This window comes from Zootoca vivipara, chromosome 6 (genome assembly GCF_965207765.1).
Source record: "Zootoca vivipara chromosome 6, rZooViv2.hap1.1, whole genome shotgun sequence".
In the NCBI taxonomy this organism is placed as follows: Eukaryota; Metazoa; Chordata; class Lepidosauria; order Squamata; family Lacertidae; genus Zootoca; species Zootoca vivipara.
In genome coordinates this window covers 38850909-38873446 of record NC_142589.1, presented here as the reverse complement: position 1 = coordinate 38873446, position 22538 = coordinate 38850909, and the positions used below count along the sequence as shown (strand labels likewise).

General features: G+C 49.8%; 1 protein-coding gene across 1 annotated transcript; it reads right to left on the bottom strand.

The window, feature by feature from the left end:
- On the bottom strand, nt 1-22438 carry LOC118086674 (B-cadherin). Its single transcript, XM_035118591.3, has 16 exons — nt 22236-22438; nt 21914-22028; nt 11998-12218; nt 10154-10300; nt 9752-9907; nt 9266-9410; nt 8308-8483; nt 7842-7970; nt 7215-7400; nt 6317-6561; nt 5224-5366; nt 3800-4024; nt 3119-3337; nt 2337-2467; nt 1770-1916; nt 1-996 (listed from the first exon to the last, which is right to left on the bottom strand). Exons 1-16 carry the CDS (start codon nt 22287-22289, stop codon nt 787-789), a joined length of 2649 nt encoding a protein of 882 aa, XP_034974482.3. The 5' UTR covers nt 22290-22438; the 3' UTR covers nt 1-786.
- Between the last annotated feature and the right edge of the window lie 100 nt (nt 22439-22538).

The following is a 22538-nucleotide window of genomic DNA, read 5'->3' as shown; positions in this document are numbered from 1 at the left end:
TTTAAAAAAGAAAATCCTTTATTAAAACTTTACACCCTGATTGTCCAACCCTTTAGCTTAACACCAAGTCTATTTCATACCTAAAAGTAGGAAAGAACTGACCTAGGAGCACTTAGGAGATGCTTATTAAAAAAAAAAAAGCAGCCAAGAGTTTCTAAGAGGACTGCTGGCACTTTGGGGGCTGAGCCAATAGGGAGCAGGTGCCCCAGCTGATCGCAGGAGTCTGGGCAGGGCTGCTCCACTACAGCACACACAGAGCTACTACATCCCCATGCACCACACCAGCCCCATCCCCATAGTCCATTCATGAATCTTGTACAGAGGCACCAAATGAATATGGGTGGAACACACATCAGCTCCAGCAGCGAGAACTGGGCATCTTCTGACACACGCCCTCTCTTGGAACCAGGGTACAGAATGCAGACCGGTTCCTTGGCAAAGGATGACGCTTTCATCAAGAGGCACTTAGAGGCAGGTAACATACAGCATCGCTCATCTGGCTAGAAAGCCTTTGCAGGCACATTCAGGAAGGCAGCCTGTGAGTTCAGAGGAAGCCAGACACTCTGCCAGGAAGCTGCTGGGTCCTTCTCAGGGCTTCAGGTGTTGCCACCAGGGACTCAAGGAGGAGGTGCTGTGTGTTTGGCATTCGGACAGGAGCCGGTGCAACGCAAGGGAGGCTTTGCTGGGAAAGAGGAGCATGTGGTTCTTGCAGAGATCCCCAACAGCAGGGGTGAGAGCCAGCCACGACCACCCTGTCTCTGGGCTGCAAAAGTCCACCCACGCCTCTTAGTCATCGACGCCCCCGCCGTACATGTCTGCCAGCTTCTTGAAGCGGCCGCCCCAGTCGTTCAAGTAATCGTAATCCTGGTCCTGGTCGGAGTTGGAGGAGTTGAGGGAACTGAGGGAGCCGGCATCGGAGCCACTGCCCTCATAATCAAACACCAGCAGGGAGTCGTAGGGGGGCGCCGTGGGGTCTGTGTCAGCCGCCTTCAGGTTCTGCAGGAGCAAGGGGAGATGCTGCCTTTATAGATGTAATAGTTTTACACATGATTTCAGTATATTCTAAATAGCTTTGGGATGCCTCATGGAACGTGATTCATAATAATAATGGTCTCAGCTGTATAGAACAGCCAGTTATATCTCTGAGGGTCAAGAGGAATTTCACCTTTTACACCAGAGATAAGAACCAACTGTGCAGGATAACTTTTTTTCTCAAACTGCAGTTCTCTTAAGAAATAAACATTGCAATCTGGTAGAATGGATAGTTATTTCTGAATGAACAAACAACGTCCTGTGAGAGAGGTGGAGTGTAAAATCAGTCCTAGTCGTCTGTGGACTGCAGAGTCTCCAGCAGCACAGCTGGGAAACCAAAAATCTGCTGCCTGTCAATTTAGATGGTACCAAACTAAAAGGACAGACTTCTAGAAACTATTTAGGGGTTGAAGAGCAGTATAAAAAGACAAACTAATAATAAATAATAATACGGTAATAATAATAATAATAATAATAATAATAATAATAATAATAATTTTATTATTTATACACCGCCCATCTGGCTGGGTTTCCCCAGACATGCACACTCAAGCTTTAGCCATTTGCTTGCCTTATGCAACAGGGGTGGCAAACCTGTGGCTCTCCCTACAACTCACCATCCTTGACCACTGGCCATACTGGCTAGGGCTGCTGGGAGCTGGAGTCCAACAACATCGGGATATGCAGCAGATTGCCTACTGGCGTTCCCTTTTGGCACCCTCCTCCTCCAGCCTTACCTCATGGATGAAGTTGCCAATTTCATCTGGGTTTGCAGGGCGTGGGCGGTACTGTGGAGCTGGCAGAAGGGTGGGCAGGACATCGTTCCTGAGGACGACTTCTGGACGAGCATCCAGGCCCCTGTGTAGCTGGCTGAGGTCATAGTCCTTTCAGAGGAAGGGGGAGAAGAGGAGAGAGAAAAGATGATGCAGAGGCTCTGCAGCTTGAAAACTGCAGAATGCAACAGGGCAAGGAAGCTGCCTCTCCTTCCTTGCCATTTTGATGCTGATGGTAGGCAACTGGAGGTACTGGAACAAAATAAAGACACTTGGAGAGGATGAAGATCAGGTCACAACACCACCTGACCCATTGTGGGCTGTAGAGAATGAACAACTGTTGGGGATGGGACATGTTTTTCAGCAAAAGACCTTGCTCATCTCTGGGAGGAGAGTCTTCTGGGGGCATTGCACATATAAAAGATACCATAATCCCATCAGACATTTGCAACACAGCACATCCTTTGCAGAAGACACGCTCTCAATTGCCTCATGTCCCTTTTAAATGGATAGAGCTGAAGGGGCACCCACCTGGTCTTCCTCGCCACCTCCCTCTTCGCCGTAGTAGAAAATGTTGTCCCGGGTATCTTCTTCTGGAAGCAGCAAAGGCTCCTTCACCACTTTCCTCCTTCGCACAAAGAGGAGCAGCAGCAGCAGGATAACTGGGAAAGAAACAGAGAAAGGCTCAGCACAGCATCTTAGCAGGAGCTTCTGCACTCATGTCGGAGGAACAAGCTTTTCCCTGTCTGGTGCCCCCTCCTGGTGTTTTGGACTACAACTCCCATGTGTCCCAGCCAGCATGGCTATATGAAGCTGGAGCTGATGAGAGTGGAGTCCAAAAGAGAGGGCACCAGGTTTCGGAAGGGTGAACCGAGATTCTACTGGAAGCAGGAGTCTCTGCCTCCGAAAGGCTTGCACAGCTGTAGCAGCTCTGGCTACAAGCTCCACAGGTGAATGGTGCCTCTGGGGATAGCCAAGGGGTGGTTCCCAGGCCCCCGTGGGGCAGTGTCAGGAGGCACCTCTTTTTATGGGGCAGGGGATCAGCTCAGAGATCAGCAGCTGCCCCGAGGATTCCCGAGGAGAGGAGGCTGAGGGAACACTCCACAAGGGAGCATATTCGAAAAAGGGGGAGATGCTGCCAGCTCGGCAGGCAAGGGGTGACATAACTGGGCTCCTGAGCCCCACAGAAAGAATGGTCAAGGGAGCTGTGGACTCAAAAAGGTTGAAAACCCCTGGTATAAGAAGTTGCCCTCCATGGTTTCACTCCCCCACTCTGCCCACAGAGACAGGAGGACAGTGACCTGCACACTTACTCAGCACAGCCAAAATGGCTCCCAGGATGGCTAAGATGATGGAAGCCTCAAAGACAGTCCCCTGCGGACCCGGGCACCCTTCTGTATGCCCCTCACAATCACAGACAGTTGCTGTGAGGACCGTCAGCCGCTCCATGTTCTGGTTGTCAAAGAGCTGGAGGTAAACTTTGTACGTCTCTTGCTTCAAGGGCTGCAACAGTGTCAGGGTTGCAGTTTCTCCTGCAAAAGGAACAACCAGAGCATAAGCGCAACGAAAGAGGAACGGAGTCGGCTCATGGAGAATGGATTATGGCTACCGAAAGAAGCCTTCCGTCAACACTCAGCTAATGAATTCTCTTCAGCTGCACTTGCTGAAAAGGAACAATGGTCGTACACAGTGTAGGACCTTACCCAAGTAGACTGTCTTAGAAAAAGGATTTCCAAGCATGTGCAGACAGGGGAGCTCACCCCAGCCAGGGCAATTGGCTTCCCTGGGATATTCCTAAATCCTAAAGGGAACAGGGAATAACCATCTCTGGCTGGCTAAGACCTTGGGGGAAAGTGGGGAGGAGAGAAGGGAGAACTAAGAAGAGGGAGTCACTTGGGCATTGCTGCATTAGGAGAGAAGATTCCTGTTCCAGCACAGACCATGCACAGCTATTCTGGAAGGGCACCCCATTTCCTCCCCACTGCTCACCCCACCTTTGTTGTCCATCTCTACGGCCCAATTTTCTTCCGAGTTGTGAAGAAGCTCTGCACGGAATGGGGAGGTGTTGGGGGGAAGGTCCTTGTCCAGGATGCGCAACATTTGGGGCACTGGCTTGCTGTTGCAGACGATGATCTCCCGCCGGTCGGGTTCGGGGCCATTGTCGTTCACATCTAGCAGAGTCAACAGGAGGGTGCCCGTCCCGGTTGCTGAAGGCGTTCCTGTTTGGAGCAGGAAGGAAAGAAGGTGGCTTTAGAAACAGCCCAGAGATGAATGAGCAAGAGGCATGGCTGCACTCTGGCTCAGACTCATTTGCCACACCTTCCCAGACACAATTCTGCAAGAATCCCAGGAGCCCGGCATTCAAGTTATGTCCATAGGTTTCAGAACTTTTCTAATGGATATGGTCAGAGATAGGCCTTAATAAAGGCTGGCAGTGTCCCCTTACACACCAGCATGCAAATGATGGAGCTTCTGGGTCCTGTATAGCTACAGACCCTCTCTCATGGCTTCCTGCTCCCAAGAGTTGCTCTTTGCAAAAACAAAACAGAACCAAGCATAAAGGAGTCCAGCATCCTACCAATTACAAACAGTAAGTTCAGAATGTACAGAATGAGGACATGTGCAAAACATTCAGGTTTGTGCCAACTATCTGCATTAATGTAATTAATTCTGAGGCTCTGTGTTGTGTATGATTTCTTGAAGTAAAACATGCTTAAGTACATCAAAAATAGGCTTTTTATTTAAGATTGATGCTCAAACTGCCACGGCTTAGATATTCCTATTTGCTTTGGCTTTTGAAGAGCATTAAACCCTGTTCAAAATGCATGCAATGTTGAGAAGAGCATGCTTAATTCAGCATTAATCTGCAGAATGTGGCTTATTAGCCTGTTGTTTTTTTTAAGCACAGAATGTGAGACTTTTGGGTAGTAAGAGTTGTGGCTGTGGTGCTGTGCATATCATCCACAAGTGAGTCCTTGCAGCACTGTTCTTCTCAGGAGAAGCAGAAAGTGGGCTGGGGTGGGAAAGGGGCAAAAGGTGCCCCAGGTAATGTGTGGATGAACATTTTCCTCCTCTTCCCCACTGCCATCCACTGGGGCCTGGGGCTCCATCTCACTCCCATTCTAGTCAGCCAGCAGGAAGCTGTCTGGGACCCCCGATTTGTGTCTTTAGAAGGCCTGGGTTGCACCCGCCTCTGCCCTTGTCTCCACTTTCTAAACAGATAAACAGCCAAGGTCTGGGATGTGGTTTCTCGTGACAGGCCGTGAAGAGGCTGCAGCTCCACAGCCACGTGCCCCTCACAGGGGAAGCTCCCAGTCGGCTGATCCCCAGGCCAACAAAGAGTCCTTTGATTCCCTTCCCCCACAAGAGATGGTGACCAAGGGCAGGGGGCTCGTCCCTCCTACCACACAGAGCTTACCATCATCCTCTGCCAGCACAATGGCCATGTAGGTGTCGTTCTTGACAAAGTGGGACTCCCGGTCCAGGCTGCTCTTAGCTGTAATGATGCCGTTTTCCGGGTGGATGGCCAGCCAGCCAGCCGGGTCATTCCCCATGGAGTACCTGGCAGGAGAGAACACGTTTAATCCCAAGAGACCACAAAAGGAGGAATGTGCCTTGTAAGGCCTGCCAGCAAGAAAGCCCCTGAGAATTTCAGCTTTGCGGCTAATTCGCACACGCTGTTTGCTACAGCGATGTTAGGATGGTGGAGACATTGCTTCATTGTTCTTCTTCCTTAAAAACTGCTTGTGAAGACTTAGCATGCCAGAGAGGCTGGCCTAAGTTTCTCCTCCTCCCTGATCTCCCAGTTTTTCTGTGTGCATCTAAAATATATACCTCCCTTGTTTTTTGAGAACAATGCATCACAAGTGAGCCACATAGAAAAGGGTTGTGGGGCAGCCTACTTGCATTTTGGAAGCTGCTGCTTTTTGCCCCATCCCCAGCGGGAAAGGTAAACGATCCCTACCCCTCGAGACATACATCTTTCAAGATGCAATTTATCCTGCTTTCAATCTTTTCTCTGGATCAGGCCAACATCATGTCTTTGACTTCAGCACAATATGCTTGCTGCATTGAACTCAAAAGCAGATAAAATGCAGTCTCATTTGACCAGCTGCTGCTATTGATCCAGGGAGCCTGCATGCCTGCTCTGAAACTCAAGACTGACTTCTCCTTACATTCTGCAGCACTTACACATTTCTCAACACCAACCTGAGCTGGTCCATTAAGAGGTATCACTTTACCTTCCCTGCATTTCCTGCCCTCCCTTTCAAGCACCCAGAGTTCCATTTATTAAGACGGAGCCACTGAGCACTGATGGACATCCCGTTCTTGGAAGGTGGAAATGTTTAGAAGCAACAAAGCCCAGCCTGATGTGGCTTTTGCTATCGGCGATCAGCCCCATTGATCTCCACCCACATCTCATCAAGCCATTAAGCCAATGCTGCCTGTCTGTTAACATTATTCACCCCGCTAGGCTCAACTCCTGGCCAACCAGCAACAGAAATGCTTACTTGATTTTCTGGGGTTGCATCTTATCTGGGTCCTGTGCCGTGTATGCGGTGACTTTCTGCCCTATTGGGATGTCCTCTGAAACCTCTGCCTTGTGGATGGGAGGCACAAAGACTGGGGCCTCATTCACATCCTTCACATTGATTATCACAGTAGCTGTGGAGGTTGGGAGCTTCACCACAAAAGGGGCCTGGTTGGTGACAGCTACCTGCAGCAGGTACTGTTTCTTTGCTTCAAAGTCCAAGCCCTAAAAACAAGAAAAAGACCAGACATGTGGAACTGGCATTTGCTGGGGCTGAAGCAGGAGAGAAGTGGAGTGGCAAAACCAGGGAGGGCAACTGCAGCAACCACTGTTGTGAACTAGAGGGCAAGGGCATTTGCTTCCCTCGCCGTGTGTGTCTCTTGGACTAGGCAAACTACCTTACTGCAAAGACAACAGCTGTAGGCAACAGCAGTCTTTGCCAACCGCCAGATGTTTTGCACAGCTTGACTACAGCATTGCTGCTATTGCTCCTTCAGCATCCTAATTCCTTATTCCACATTTACAAGGTATTCATCTTTTAGAGTGGCAGCATTTGTTCTCTGGAACTCCCTGCCCATTGATATTCAACACGCACCTCAATTGGACTGTTTCTGACACCTCTTAAAACCTCTTCCACACAGGGAAGCTTATCCAGGCATGCTGTTTTATTATGTATATTTTTTTAAATGTTGATTTTATCTATATTCTGATTTTATAATGTCTACTGTTTTTAAAGCCTGCTTTTGTTCCCCCACCCTACCCACAAATATTTTGTACAATTCTTTGCCAACCGCTTAAATGATACTTTTTTTTATTAAGCAGCACAAAAAAATTGCTTAAAAAAATAGGTGTACAAGCACACACATTCCAGCACCTACTTTAGCCGTTTTCAAGATGCCTTCATTGGTCTCTGGATCAGTGGAGATGGTGAAGGAATTCCCCTCATTGCCTTGCACAATGTTGTACTCTGCAAGCCATGCTGGGGAGCCGACTTCATCCTTGTCAATCACAGCCAGCCTCACGACCTCCAGCCCTGCTTCGTTCTCTGGTACTTCTGCAGAGTACTAGAAGTGGAACCACGCATTTAGCTGCACGGATAGGGAAATGCTCCTCTTTGCTTGCAAGGCACAGGCCCATCATGCATGCACTACACAACCCAACCACCCACCAATCCCCAACCCCTTAGTATGCAAACTCCTGGCGGCCTTGTCAGCAGCAGTCCTTAGTCTGCTGGAATTATTTGTGCAGCCAGGGGTGCGCCTATCCTGTTGGAGCTTTGGGATGAAATTCCTGACCCACATAAGCCAAAGGCCGTTTTGCAACCAGGAAGATCTAAAACAATGGGGGTTGCTATAAGCAGCAGTTGTCTACACAACAGTTACAAAACCCTAAGCATTCAGAGGAGCTGCTGCATTGTCTGACCCCTATTGAGACACCCCAATGTCATGTGCATCTCCCCACAAGCCTCCCCCAAGTAGTTGCTCCAAAGAATGCAGGATTGCTACCGTTGGATCCTTGAACTCCGGTGCGTTGTCGTTTACATCTGCAACTTCTATCACGGCCACTGCGGTGCCAGTTAACCCATCGCCGTCCAAGTCTGCTGCTTGCAGGGTCAGTGTGTATTCACTCACTCTCTGGAAGAGGCAAGTATTCTGGTTGGTATCAGTGATAGATTGACAAAGGCTCCATTTGAGTAAAGGCATCTCTTCCTTCACTCTGTAGCCTGTGGAAAAAGTACGCCATCCACTGCAGACTTTCTCACACACGCAAACATGCCGTATCACAAGAACACAGCCCTCCAGGAATTTGTCCATTCCAAATTGTTGGCGGCCACTACCTCTTATGGCAGCAGAGCCCAGATTTTAGCTATTCACTGTACTTACTGCGAGGCTGCCTTTTCCCCCAGGCAGCCAAGGCCCATTACCCACTCCACCATTAATATGGCTCCCCCCCCCCGTGCTGGCCTTTTACCTCTCGGTCCAGGCCACTGGCAATCACACTGATGGTCCCTGTTGCCTTGTTGATGGCGAACATCTGCTTGTGGGGCACCTCGGGAACCTGGCTCAAAATGGAGTAGGCAATGACACCGTTGAGCTGTGTTATGCCATCGTCTGCATCAGTAGCGGTGACCTGCATCACAGAGGTGCCTGGATTGGTGCCAAAGGGGATGGCAGAGGAGGAGGGAGAAGAGAAAGGAGGGGGGGGGAGGAGAGATTGAACGTAATGCCCAGCATATGAAGCAGCAGCCTTAAAGACAAGCAAAATCTGTCTATCAAGCCTATGACTGTTTCCTCTTGAAACTGGGGTCCCTTGCACCTGCAACACAGGTGCTCTGCTCCAGCTGCTATAGCCCTCCCATAGCTTGCACCATCGATGCAGCCATAAGCATCCAATGAAAATGGTCAAACCCATCCACTGTATAACCAAGGCTTAGTTTTGGAAATATAATCTGCTGCCAAAATGAATAAGCCAACAGAATTAATAAATTTGCAAAGTGGATGTTGGATTCATCTACCAAGAGGGGGACTTCTTCTTCTTTATTTAAATAAGCATTGTTATAGTTCCCAGTTAGAAGAGCCATTTGTATGTGTGGTGCTGCCAGATTTTGCTTTATTTTTAATTTTAAAACCATGGGAAGTCCACCCACTATTGCAGCCAAATTGCAAATAGGAGAAGGCAGATAAGCCAAGCCAGGGATAAGTTCGAGCAACCACAAGCAAAATCCTACTGTTTCTTATTTATTAAACTTATCTCCCGTGCCCTTCATCCCAAAGGGGATCAGGGTGGCAAATGCGCAAGCGATAAAATACCTACAAACAATCCCATTACAGATGCAGGCTGGCGTGTGCATCACCAGGCCAGAGATGCCCCCTCTTCACACACCCCACCCGCATGGTGCCATTTGCTCCCTCTTCCAACCCCTCCTTACCAGGTGTCACTCCTTCCAAGACAGACCCTCTGAAGACCTCCTGGGTAAACTCAGGCCTGTTGTCATTTTGGTCTGTGACTCTGACAATGATATCCATGGGCTCTTCCACAGGCTTGCCGTTCTCAGACACAGCATGGGATAAAAGCTGCAGAGAGAAGGAGAGCCACATTTAAAGCACTTCCGTGGCCTGGAGGTTTCCTTCTTCTGCTTCCATCCAGCCTAAATGCCTGCAGACAGACTTAAACCGAGCAGGGGACCTGGTCTATTTATTTATTAGATTTATATCCCACCTTTTCCTCCATGGAGCTCAAGGTGGCATATATGGTTTTTCCCTCCCCCCCTCCCCCCCCAGCCATGTCACAACACTCCTGTGAAGTAGGTTAGGATGAGAGGCGGTGACTGCTCCGAGGTCACTCAGTGTGCTTCATGGCCGAATGGGAATTTGAACCCTGGTCTCCTGAGCGCTAGTTCAAAGAGTTCCCTTACGTGGTACTTGTCAATCTCCTCCCTGTCCAGCGGCTGAGTCACTTTCATCCAGCCTGTCTCTTTCTCAATGATGAAGACTCCTTCAGGAGGGCTATCCGCACCCTGACCAGTGATGCTGTAGAAGATCTTGGTTTCTTTGTCCCGGTTGGATTTGATCTGAGGCAGGCAGAGAAAGATAGGAGATGCTGCACAAAACACTGGAAGCCCACTTTCCAAAAAGGGCTGCTGGTTCGGGAAGGCTGAGCACCCTTCGCTATCCGAAAAGCTCAGCCACCTGCAACCTCAAGCAACCTATTATAAAAGGGCATTAAGCACAGATACCCTGGGAATGAATCCACCTGCCCTTATTACCTCTGGGGCAAGGCCCACAGACACCCCCACCATCACAGGAATCTGCCATACCTGAACAAGGTTCTTAGGGAACGGGCCCCTTTCATTTTCAGGAACAGATATGGGAGGAATAACCCAGTCCCTTTTCTGCCTCTTCAGGCCAGGCTTTGCCGGGGAGAAATACAGCACTTCTGCTTGGCTGGCAGGCTCAAACTCCTCCTGTAAGAAGGGAGCAAGAGTTTTAGAGTCCTCCGCAACAGCAGCTGCCTTCCCAAAGCAGGTGTTGCTCTCCAGGTGTGGGTGGACTGCCATCAGTTCCAGCAGCTGGGAGCCCACAGGTTGGGGAAGGCTGAGCAAAAACAACAGAGCAGAGTAAGAGGGACCATTCTGGTGCCTTGACTGCACACATATCCTATCCAACTATCAACAAGGAAAGAAGGCAGGTGGCAGGTCTGTTAGCACTGCAGGCTGCAAGGCCAGCAGTGTGGGGAAGTCGCTGTCAATTGCTTTGAGAACAGCTGACATTAGCCCCCGCCAGGACGGTAGTAGCTGGCCCAGCTAAACCTACCAGCAGCTTCAGAATGGGGAATTCTACAGGTGAAACTAGGAAAATTAGAATATCGTCAGAAAGTGCATTTATTTCAGTAACACAATTTAAAAGATGAAACCAATACAGTGGTACCTCGACTTATGAACGACTCGACAACCGAATTTTTTGACTTACGAATGGGGCAAATGGCCGCACGCTTACAAATTTCTCGACATCCAAACGGAAACCGCGGCGGTTTTAGATAGGGTTTTTTCGATGGTGTTGCTTTCGATGGAAATTTTTAGATGGGGTTGCTTCGACTTACGAATTTTTCCGTTTCCAATGCATTCCTATGGGAAATCGCCTTTCCAATGGCGCTTTTCGACGTACGAATTTTTCGACCTACAAAGGTGCCTTCGGAACGGATTAAATTCGTAAGTCGAGGCACCACTGTATATGAGATAGATGCATGACATGCAAAGCAAGGTATGTAGAGTCTTTATTTGATGTAATTGTAATTATTTGTCGTTAGGCAGGTCAATTATAAATGGAATGGAATTAATGAAATGTGACCCAGGTGGCGCTGTGGGTTAAACTACAGAGTCTAGGGCTTGCTGATCAGAAGGTCGGCGGTTCAAATCCCTGCGACGGGGTGAGCTCCCGTTGCTCGGTCCCAGCTCCCACCTAGCAGTTCGAAAGCACATCAAAGTACAAGTAGATAAATAGGGACTGCTCCAGCTCCCTCGGCCTATAGAGCGAGATGAGCGCCGCAACCCCAGAGTTGGACATGACTGGGACCTGATGGTCAGGGGCCCCTTTACCTTTACCTAATACAGTAGCAATGTTTATTTTTGTTTATTTTTCTATTATTGTAACTATTTGTTTTATTACTGTTAAATTTCCAAAAGAAAGCATTTGTAAAAATTAAAATTAAAATAAAAAATAAGTTGCATTACTGAAATAAATGCACTTTTCGACAATATTCTAATTTTCCAAGTTTCACCTGTATATACAATTCTAACCCTTCATGGAAAGCCAAATGCCATCCTCTGGAGAGCAAGTACCCATCAAAGTTTTCTGCAAAAACCCAGAAAAAGAGCCAGTTTTGAAAACACCAAAAATAAGCTCTTAAGAGCGACAGAGTTAAAAGCTAGAGCAAATGAAGGCTGTGGGGAAATCCAGAGTTATTTCTGTAGCAGGAAGAGTTTCCCTCCTTGTGGCAAACAGAGCCCCTCCTCAGAGAGGTGCATTCCACCTGCAGAGGTACAGCCTTGCCCTATTAGCATAGTTTCCAACACAGCAGCCATTCTCAAAGGACAAAGGTTGCCATGGTGCCTGCCACCTGCACTCCCCCCCCCAGGCCCCTGCCAGCTGCTTTGCACACTACCTTTGGAGAAGGAGGGCCTTTGTTTCGCACCAGCACAGTCACCAAGGCAGAGGAGGATCTGGTACCCGTGGAATCCCAGGCATGCACAGCGAAGGTCGTCTCCTGCCCATGGAGCAGTGTTTGGCGCTGCACCAGGACCGTCCCATTGGGCAGCACCCGGAAGTTGGCATCCTCTGTTGTGTACGAGGCCAGCTTCCATCCCTGGCAGTCTGCAAACTGGACTGGTGGGTTGGGGAGGGAGGAAGGGAGGAGAAGAAGGAAAAGAGGCTGTGTCAGCCTGGATCCTAGCCTAGCAGGAAAAAGCTCCACTCAATAACATTAAGAATTAAATCTTAACCTTAGAGGAGAGATATTTTGGCCCTGATGATCCTCCAAGCCATCTGCAGCTCACAGTCCAAGTTATTTAGATCCACCCTGAGCATCAGCAACCCTTATCAGGGCCAGCCAAACTTTGACCTGTCTCGGCACATGTGCAAACAAGTTTCCTAATTGAGGGAGCAAGAGTTTGGAGGAGGAGAGCTGGAATGTGCTGCTGATAAGGCATCACCCAGGAAGGGAAGCACTGAAAGAGCTTAACTGCATTCAAGACAACTCCTGCAAATGGATGGGAGGGGTCTTGTTTGCCCTTTAATGGATTGGCACTCAGAGAACCTTGGATTGCTTGCGCAGGGGCTACGGAGCAAGGGGTTGTTTGAGCAGCAACAGCCAGAGCAGCAGCAGAAGAAGAAATCCAGGCTTAGTCCAGACTGATTAGAGCACTCTGCTCTGCTGATGTAGCAAGCAGCCAAGCCCTCTGTGCATGCCAGAACACATCCCACTGACTGGCCTTGGAAGCAGAAGTCCACCGCAGCTTAAACAAAATATGCCAGGGGCTCCCCTCTTGCTCACGACTGAACCCACACCCAGTCCCAAAGCGGGCTGCTTGTCATCATCAGATTATCTGGATTTTCCCAATGCAAACAACAAAGCGTCCACTTTGCTCCCAGTCCTGGCCTCACATTTCAGCTGCAGCTCCTAAGATGGAGACCCCCCCCCAAATGGCCAGGGAGTGATAGCAGCAGCATTTGCATCAATATAGACAAGTTGAGAAGCCTTTTTCCAGCCAACAGGAGAACAAAATATACTTTGCGCCAGATCCAAGAAACAGAAATTGGATAAGTACATGTCAGGGGCGTCTTAAGCATGTTGGGCGCCGTGGTGCGGAGATCGCTCCCGCGCCCCGCCCCATTTCTTGCTGCGGCTGGTGGGCGGCCGCCCCGTGCCACCCAGCCTACCCCTAGAGCCAGCCCTGAGTTGTGTGTACAATTGCATATACATGCACATGCCTGGCCAAACTGTATTCCAATGTCTTGGTGCTGGAGTGGAGAACCTCAGGCCAGGGCCAATGTGGCTCCCCAGGCCTCTGTATGGCCCTCAGAACTGCCCCTGCTTTGTACCCTCCTTGAATATTTTTGCCTGGCTGGTAAAACTGACCGTGAATGCCTGTCTGGGTATAATAATAATAATTTATTATTTATACCCCGCCCATCTGGCTGGGTTTCCCCAGCCACTCTGGGCAGCTTCCAACCGAATATTAAAAACAGTACAGCATCAAACATTAAAAACTTCCCTAAACAGGGCCACCTTCAGTTGTCTTCTAAAAGTAAAATAGTTACTTATTGCCTTGACATCTGCTGGGAGAACGTTCCACAGGGTGCCACTACCGAGAAGGCCCTCTGTCTGGTTCCCTGCAACTTGGCTTCTCGCAACGAGGGCACCGCCAGAAGGCCCTCAGTGCTGGATCTCAGTGTCTGGGCTGAATGGTGGGGGTGGAGATGCCCCTTCAGGTATACAGGACTGAGGCCGTTTAGGGCTTTAAAGGTCAGTACCAACACTTTGAATGGGACGTATGGGACGTAGGATAGAGGAGTGTGTGCAAAAACCAGCCCACTGTGTGAAAAACTGAAATTTTCATTATTGACTCTGCCGGCGTTTACCACTGGCCCTGCCCAACCTCTGGCACGTGGCCCTCTGAAGGTTGCCCAGAAGGGAATTTTGCTCCCTGGCTAAAAAGGGCTTTGCATCCTGTACTTAAGACAAACATATTGAAGCATTTTGAATTCCGGGGAGGTCAGATCCAAACAAACACAACATAGGTTTTGGGAAATAGTAGAACCCCATAAACAACAAGTCAAAATCCCCATCCCACCAGGATGCCACTACTACGGTATGTCTCCCATTTTGCTTCAAATGTTGAGGGGGACAAGGTGAGGCAGTGTACCCACCCCAAATATTAGTCTGCCTCTCCCCATATTCTTGTTTCCAGCCATCTAGCAAACCCTCCGAACACGTTAATTCTGGTGTCACCAGTGCAGGCAACCGCAACACACCCTAAATCGCCTGCAGCTGCTGCATTCTGGGAAAATATGCCCTTCCCACCAGGAAATTGTGTGGCAGTATTTGATGCATGATGCACTTCCTGAGACTTTTCATAAAAGCCCAACTAGTTTCACTGCCTCTTTATAGCCCCTGCTTTCAGTCATGTGGCTTATGAGTCAGTCATAGGAAGGGATAAGTATTTGAGCTTGTTGCAGAGAAGTTCCTCTATGCCCTTTCAAGGATGGGCTTCACTGCCCACTCTAGACCAGCCTTTGGCAGCCTGGTGCCCTCCAGATACTGTGGACCATGACTCCCATCAATGCTGGCTGGGGCTGATGGGAGCTGTAGTCCAAACCATCTGAAGGGCTGCAGGTTGACAAAGGCTACATTAGACCTTTATCTTGTTCCTGTCTCATTGTTTAAACTAGACACCCAAGATCCACCAACTGAAGTCAAATAGTCCAGAGATGGGGAGATTGTGCCCTTTCTCCAGATATTGTTGGACCCCATCTCTCATCAGCCCTGACCACTGGTCATGCTGGCTGGAGCTGACGGAAGCTCAACAACATCTCCAGAACCACAGCAGGTTCCCCCTTCTGGGGGGGGACCAGTGGGGTAGGCACACAGATTTAAGTGTAAAGGGCACTATTTCCGAGTGCATATGCTCAGCCCAGGAATGTGTTTTCAGTCCCTTAACTGAGTCAAGCTTTTTCCACACAAAAACCAACTCCAGTCTTCCCTCCTCATTTCCACCCGCTCCCCCAAGACAGCCTAATTTAGAAAGAGGCTTTTAGTTGCTGCTGTTCTACCATTTGGAAACAAGAGCACTTTGCCAATGTATGGCAAGTAACTCCAGAGATCTACTAATAGATCTACCTTCTGCCCGCTCCTGTATTATGGAACCTGGATGAAGACTATCAAAGTCTCTCAAGCTGTTCCAAGGTATGAGCTGAAACAGTAGAGCAGGCACCCCCAAACTTCGGCCCTCCAGATGTTTTGGACTACAATTCACATCATCCTGGACCACTTGTCCTCTTAGCTAGGGATCATGGGAGTTGTAGGCCAAAACATCTGGAGGGCCGCAGTTTGGGGATGCCTGATCTGGAGGGTACAAGAGTGGCCAAGAAAGCTCTAGAATGACTCTGAGATCAAGAAAATCCCTGGTGACAATTAGTGATAGTATTATACAAGTGACTTTTTGCAACTACGCTTATCTGACTGTTGTTGACAAGCCCTGTGTGGGAGACAGTGAAAAGCCTGGAGTAATTAGCAGACACCATTAACAACTGTGAGGCTCTGAAGAGCAGAAGGGCTCATGAGTCATGCCCCATCAGTGAGAGTATCTGAAGCCACAACTGAAATGAGACCCTAAATGAAACAATTCTTTATTGGACTAGAGAGAGCCATTAATATTCCAAGAGAGCTTTCAAACCACTGATGGCAACAGCCAGGACCGGCCCTACTGTTAGGCAGAGGGAAAGTCACCTCAGGTGGTAAATGCTGAGGGGTGCAGAGCAGACAGAGCTGTGTGCTCTATGAGGTTGGCACTACATTGCCTCAGCTAGCCTCCTGTCTTCAACTGCAGTAATATAATAATAATAATTTATTATTTATATGCCACCCATCTGACATGGTTGCCCCAGCCACTCTGGGCAGCTCAGTAGAGAACATGGCCCCATTGCTCTTGCTGAAGTAAGATTCAAGTGTCCATCTGGTTGGTTCTGGCACCTGGAATGAGAGGAGGCACCATCTTGCCCTTTGACTCAGGCAGCCCCAGTGGTAACACTGCACAAAACACAGAACCCGCAGAGCCATGCAATGATGCCATCAACAACTGCTTGTGAAACCCATGAACAGAAGTACCAAGTTCCAGAAAGGTAGCACCTGTGTGTCAAGCACATGATCCATGCATCTGGTCAAGCAGACTTTCCTCCATGCAAACTTATGCCATAACAAACTTATGCCATAACTTATGCCATAACTTATGCCAGTGTTTCTCAACCTTTTTTGGGCCACGGCACACTTGTTCCGTGAAAAAAATCACGAGGCACACCACCATTAAAAAAGTTAAAAAATTTAACTCTGTACCGCCCTATATTATAATTATGACTGTAGAAACACTTGCCAAATATTGCTTTCCGGTGGGTTAGTGTTGTGTATTGGCGGCCGCCAGGCTCGTTTGCACTGAGCTTTGGGAAAGAGGAGGAGAAATATTGCTTTCCGGCGGGTCAGTGTTGATTATTGGCGGCCGCCAGGCACGTGACAATGCAAATCACCCTTCTCGTCGCCGCACGTCGCGGCACACCAGCCAGCGTCTCGCGGCACACTAGTGTGCCACGGAACAGCGGTTGAGAAACGCTGACTTATGCCATGCAAACTTATGCCATAAGCCATACCCCAAAAATAAGACATAGTGATAGGCACAGTTCTGGAGGGCACCAAGGAAGAGGCTGGATGCGTAATAAAAATAAGACATCCCCTGAAAATAAGCCATAGTGTGTCTTCTTGAGGAAAATAAATATAAGACGGTGTCTTATTTTTGGGGAAACATGGTATTACCCAAGAGTCTGAAGGCCTCCAAGCCCTTGCACTTTTTATAAACAGCAACTGAACTTGAGTTACCAGTCTGGACATTTGGATGATGAGTACCAAGCTATATGTATAAAGAAAGATGGATGTATGATGGTTCTTGTATTGTCAACATGAGCCGCCTTTTTTGTTTGCTGTTATTCCCCCCTTAACCCTCCTTCCACTTTTTGTTTTGTCTTCATTAATAAATTTGCACACACACACCCCCAAAAATCGTATGCCATAACAAATTTGCTTATCTTTTAAAAGTACCTCAAGACTCCTGTTTCAGAAGCATCAAAATCACCCTGTACTGGTCCTAAAATGCAGAACAAACACTCATTGCCAACAGTGACATTCAGGACTATGAGTTGCATTCAACTAAGTCCTACTCAGAGGAGACCAACTGAAATCAATGAGCCTAGGTTGCTTGCATCCACTAACTTCAAAGGGTCTACTCAGAGTAGGACTAGTATGGAATACCAGTGGGTAATTCCCACTGCAGTTCCTCCTCCCAGCTCAGGGATTTGTGGCTGCAGAGATGTGTCTGCTTAGCTGCGACCTCTCTGGAACAAGGACCAGCATTTATGCTGGGAAAGAACAGACGCTTCCGACTCTGTGCACATCAGGCATGGAAAGGTTTGGAGGTCAAAGCCATCTCAGTCCATCTCTGAGCTCTCATCACTTAGTAGAATCTGCCGCGCCCCAAAGCCATTAGCAGAGACCCCTCCGTATGCCATTACTGGAAATAGCTTCCTTCTTCCCTTCCCCAAGAGGCTTTGGCAGCAGCAGAGGAAAGCAAGTGGGTTGCCATGCCTCCTTCCACAAGCAAGGCAGCTCCTAATGGTCATGTGCGTGTGCAGGGCTGGAACCAAAAGGTTTGCTGGGGCCTCATAAGAGCAGACAGCAAGGGCTGAAGAGGCAGGCAGGGGCCCATCACATCCTGCAACCTGCCCCTGAAGCCGTAACTCAGCCTTTAAGTCAGTGCAGTCAGTGGAGCAGTTAATCCCCAGCCAGCCACACATCAACAAGATGTGTAACAAGAACGAAGGAGTTAGCAATTAATCGCTCAGATATTTCACTTGGCTCTGGACTGGGGCTCCAACTCCAGCCCTCCAAGGAGCTGGGCAGTAGGGAGAGAGGCACAGGAAGCCCTTGGTGCTGCTGTTGAGCCCAAAGGGAGAAAGAAGAGATGGCACAGGGGCTCCTTCTGTGCCCACATGGGCAAGCAGTTTTCGGCCCACTTCACAGTAGGTAACAGGGGAACAAGCTTACAGTGCAGCCCTGCCCCCCACTATGACCTCCCCCTTTCTCCAGCATGCATGGAATTCGCTCCCCCCTCCCTCCCTCTGCGCTCTTATCTCAAGGCCCCTCCATTATGGAGGTCAAGCTGTGCAAAGAGGTGAGGAGAGCTGCAGCTACAGCAGATTAAACTCTCCTTCAGCAACTCAGTAAACATCAGGCAAATTCTGGAAGGGGCAGAGATTACAGCCAGGAACCCACCAAGGCTGGCCCTATGGAAGACAAGGCTGAACAGAACCACCTTCGAAGGAAGGTTTGCAACAGAGGGCAAATAGGCACAACAGCTTTGATAAAACTGGGGGGGGGGGAGAGAGATGCTGCAGTAATTTCAGCTAATCCGCTCACAACTGCCAAAGTGTTCTGATTACTGTAGTTTCCGTCAGGTATCAGTTTACCCTGGCCTTTGACATCATACACACACATTCCAGGACCAACTCTATTACTATGAATGTACAGTAGTTTGTTTGAAACTCTTTGCTGAATACTGAATTGCTGTAACCCACCCTGGGAGCCTAACGGTGAAGGAGCAGGTAAAACATCATCACCATCACCAATATACAAAAGAAGACATTAGAGTGCAAAAGCATAAAGAGAAATCTGTTTGTAGCAGAAACATACAGATTGCACAGTAGCTACACTGACCGGCCAGGAAGTCTTGCTCCTGAATCTCAAATATACATGCTGCAATTATTTAGTTGAAATTAAAATGTACTCTGCACATGAACCAAAGCCCTAATTACTTTGTATGCATCATAGCCAAGCCCTGGCTTTAAATTATACCTTGGGCAAGGATAAGGAGGCATTCCTGGCCTATATGACTGCAAGTTGCACTCTGGAGAGTAACAGACACTTTCAGGAGCTGTAAACTTTTCCCTCCTCCAAGTTCCAGAGGCTACCATGAGCAACAAACAATGAAATCATAACGCTATACAATTGGACCATCTCCCTGGGGTAGCAGAGAAACAGAGGCCAATCTAGAGAGATTAAGTCAGCCAGGATTTCCTCGTTGTGCTCTAGCACTGAGCTGGCACATAATCTGGCAAATTGAGAATTCCCTACCATACAGAGGGGAGATCAGATGAAAGTTTTGTGAACACGAAACTGGGGCTACAGAGCCTCCCACCGAACTATGCAGGGAGCCCAGGTTCTGACCTTAAGGACACAAACATTTGCATTGGAAGGCCTTTTAATTGGCTTTGGGTGCCAGCCAGCAAACTCTGTGTGCAGGTTGGATTAGGCCATGGCTGGGTGAACAGGTCATTTCTGAACACTGAAAGGACTTGCTGAGCGAGGACGGCCAGCTCCAGTGTGCCAGTACTCTTTCACCGCTCATGCCTCCGCCTTTCATTCCCAACCCCAAGGCAGGTGGAAGGAATTCTGTTTGGGGAGGCGGAGGCAGGGAGAGCTGGTCGCTTGCAGCAGAAGGGGCAGTTTCGGTCTCTGGGAGAGTTAAGTCACTGGCACAGAGAGAGTTAAACGGATTCCTGCTCCTGGCAGGGGTGACCGAGAAAAGGAGACAGACCAGCCTCTGTTCCATGCACAATGTCCCTGTTTCACAAAACAACTAGACACACATTTGCTGGCAATTAGGATGCCATGCCGAACAGCTAGGCCAGCCTGCCTGCCTGCCTCCCCCCCCCCCCGCCCATCAGCATCATCTGGAGCAGCAGACCCCAAGAAAGATGGAGGATGGAGAGAAACCGCAACGGCATCACGCAGCAGGTGCCTGGGGGTCTATCACGAAATTGAGGTACGGTAGCACCCACCCTCAGGAAAGAACACATTCTCATCCATCCGTGGGTGGAACAGTGGAAGCCGGAATGTGGGACATCAGCCAAGCCCAGTTCTGTTGGCCCAAAGGCTGCAAAGGCCCACCTGCTCCTTGTTACAGGAATTCAAGTGGGGCTCAGGAAGATCAGCCTTGAGGGCACAACAACCTCCTCTGGGAAAGCTGCCAGAGAGGCAGGGGTGGTGCAGAGATGACCGGGGAATCCTGGGTTCAAATCCCCATTCAGCTGCAAAGCTCATTAGGTGAGCTTGGACTTTTCACTCTGTCAATCAACCTAGCCAACCTCACAGGGGTGTTGAGAGGATAAAATGGGGGGGGGCAAGAGTAATGTGGCCATGGCAACTTATCTGGAGGAAGACAGGATAACTACAATATTAGTAACTATTATTAATGATAGCAATAAGTATGAAAAGTAATGATAAGCCTCAGTCCCCATAGAAGCAAAATCCACCTTGTCCCACTGTAAGCTTATACCATGAGGCAAAACTTGGCTGAAGCTTATTCAGGCAATGGATTTGGTGGTCCTTATGGAGTGCAGGAAACAGTAAAACAATTTAAGTGTAGAATGGTGGAGCTTCGTTTCATTTACAGAACAATTTCAAAGATTTATAATGATCTGTGGATCACGTTATAATGTGTTATATAGATGTATAAGTTGTGGTGTATGAGAATACAAGTTTTCATAATGTAGGGGGGGAGGAATTCCTGGGAAAATAAACGATTTTTAAAAAATTAATATCAAAATTGCAAACCCTTTGGCCAACTTCCACTAAAGGTTAACTGGGGGGGGGGAGTGAATTCATGAGCAACCTTTGGGGGCCTTAAGTACAGAAGGGGAAAAAAGATGGACTAGAGAGGAAGTTGGGCAAATGAGAGAGAATATGCTAATGCCAAAACAACCAATTTGCTGGGATTTGAATTGCAAAAAGGCAAGACAAGGGAGGGGGGTTATCAGAAGACGGACTAGGTAATACCGGTAGGATAGTCTCAAGAGTTATGGAAATCAACCCACAACTGAAGTTCCTTTATTGCCTTGCCAGGAATTCCGTTCCATTGAGTTGGTCATTTCCAAGCCACACCTTGTGGAAAACCAACTCAGCTCCGACCCCCTCCGACAGCACAGCTTCACAAGCACCTGGAGGGGGAGGGGAGAGCACATGGCAGCGCCGGAATAAGCCCCACCCCACCCCCAGGCCCAACCAGGTACCCATCAAGGGCCATCAGCCCAGGATTATCATGCAGAATGGCTGGGGACAAAGCGTCTCTCCAGGAGTAAGCAGGAAGGAAGCAGGACCCCCCCCCATTCCAAGACACCTCCAACAGTACTGCCGCGCCGGGCGGAGCGCGGCCACCTCAAGGGCCAGAGACCACGGGCGAGCAGCGCTTGCCAACCCCCCTCGAAGCTCTCAGAAACGGCGGGGTCGGGGAGTGGTCAGCCCACAGTCCAGTTTGCAAGGGGCGGAAAAAAGGCTCTGTAATCCCGCGGATAATAAAAGCGGTGCCCGGGGCTGCAGGAGGAGCCCGTCGCAGCCGTCGAAGGCGCCTCGCCTGCCCTGTCGCAATCTTCGAACCGGAGCCCTCGAGGCGCACTGCCGAGATGGATCTCACCCCCGCCCTGTCCCATAAACTATACTACGGGAAATCGAAAAAAACCAGCACAGGGAAAGGATCAGCCAGGAGACCTCGGGGGGCAACAAAGCCGGAAGAGCAGAAAGGACAGCAAAAGGAGGGGGGGGGAGACGCGAGCGCGCCCAGATGCCACGGAGAGGGGCTCACTTCAGACAAATACTCGAAATCGTGCAATCGCCTCCCCTAAGCCCAGCACACAAAGCCCCCAGTCCTCTTCCAGGTCCGGGAAAGTCATCAGGGCACCCTCCCCGCCCCCCGCCTCCTTCTCACCTTGGCCCAAAACGTGTCCCCGGGGCAGGTCTCCGTCCGGCACCTCGAAGGTGAAGACTCTGGAGGTGAAGCCAGCGGAGCAAGGCTGCGTCGGGTCCGCTAGCAGAGTCCACACCTGAGAGGGGTAAACGGAGGGACAGTCAGGCACCTGAAGCCTCAGTGAAGCGGAAAAGGGAAACGTGACCCTGTGCCCCCCTCCCCTCGAGGAACAACATCTCCCCCTCTCCCCAAGGCGTTGGTGCGCCCCTCGGCTCCATTCCAGCCCTGGGATGTGCTGTTTACCGACACCGTCCTTCGGGGACCCGCTTAGTTAGGCACTCACCTCGAGGAGAAGAAACAAGAGGAGGGGCCGCAGGCAGCTCCGCTGGAGCCCCATCGCCTCGACGAGAAGGGAAAAGGCCGCCGTCGGCAAAGAGAAACCTCGTCGGAGCTCCGGGCGCGTCCCGCGTTGCGTCGCCTCGAGCTGCCTGGCCTGAAGGAGGCCCCCTCGCGTCGCCCGCCTGCTTTGCCTGCTACTACCACTGCGGGGCTCCGCCCGGCCTGCCCGGCGTCTTTAAAGCCGCCGCGCCAGGTGAGGCTCCGCGGGCGGGGCTCCCGCTGCCAACGCCCCGGCCCCTCCCCGCCT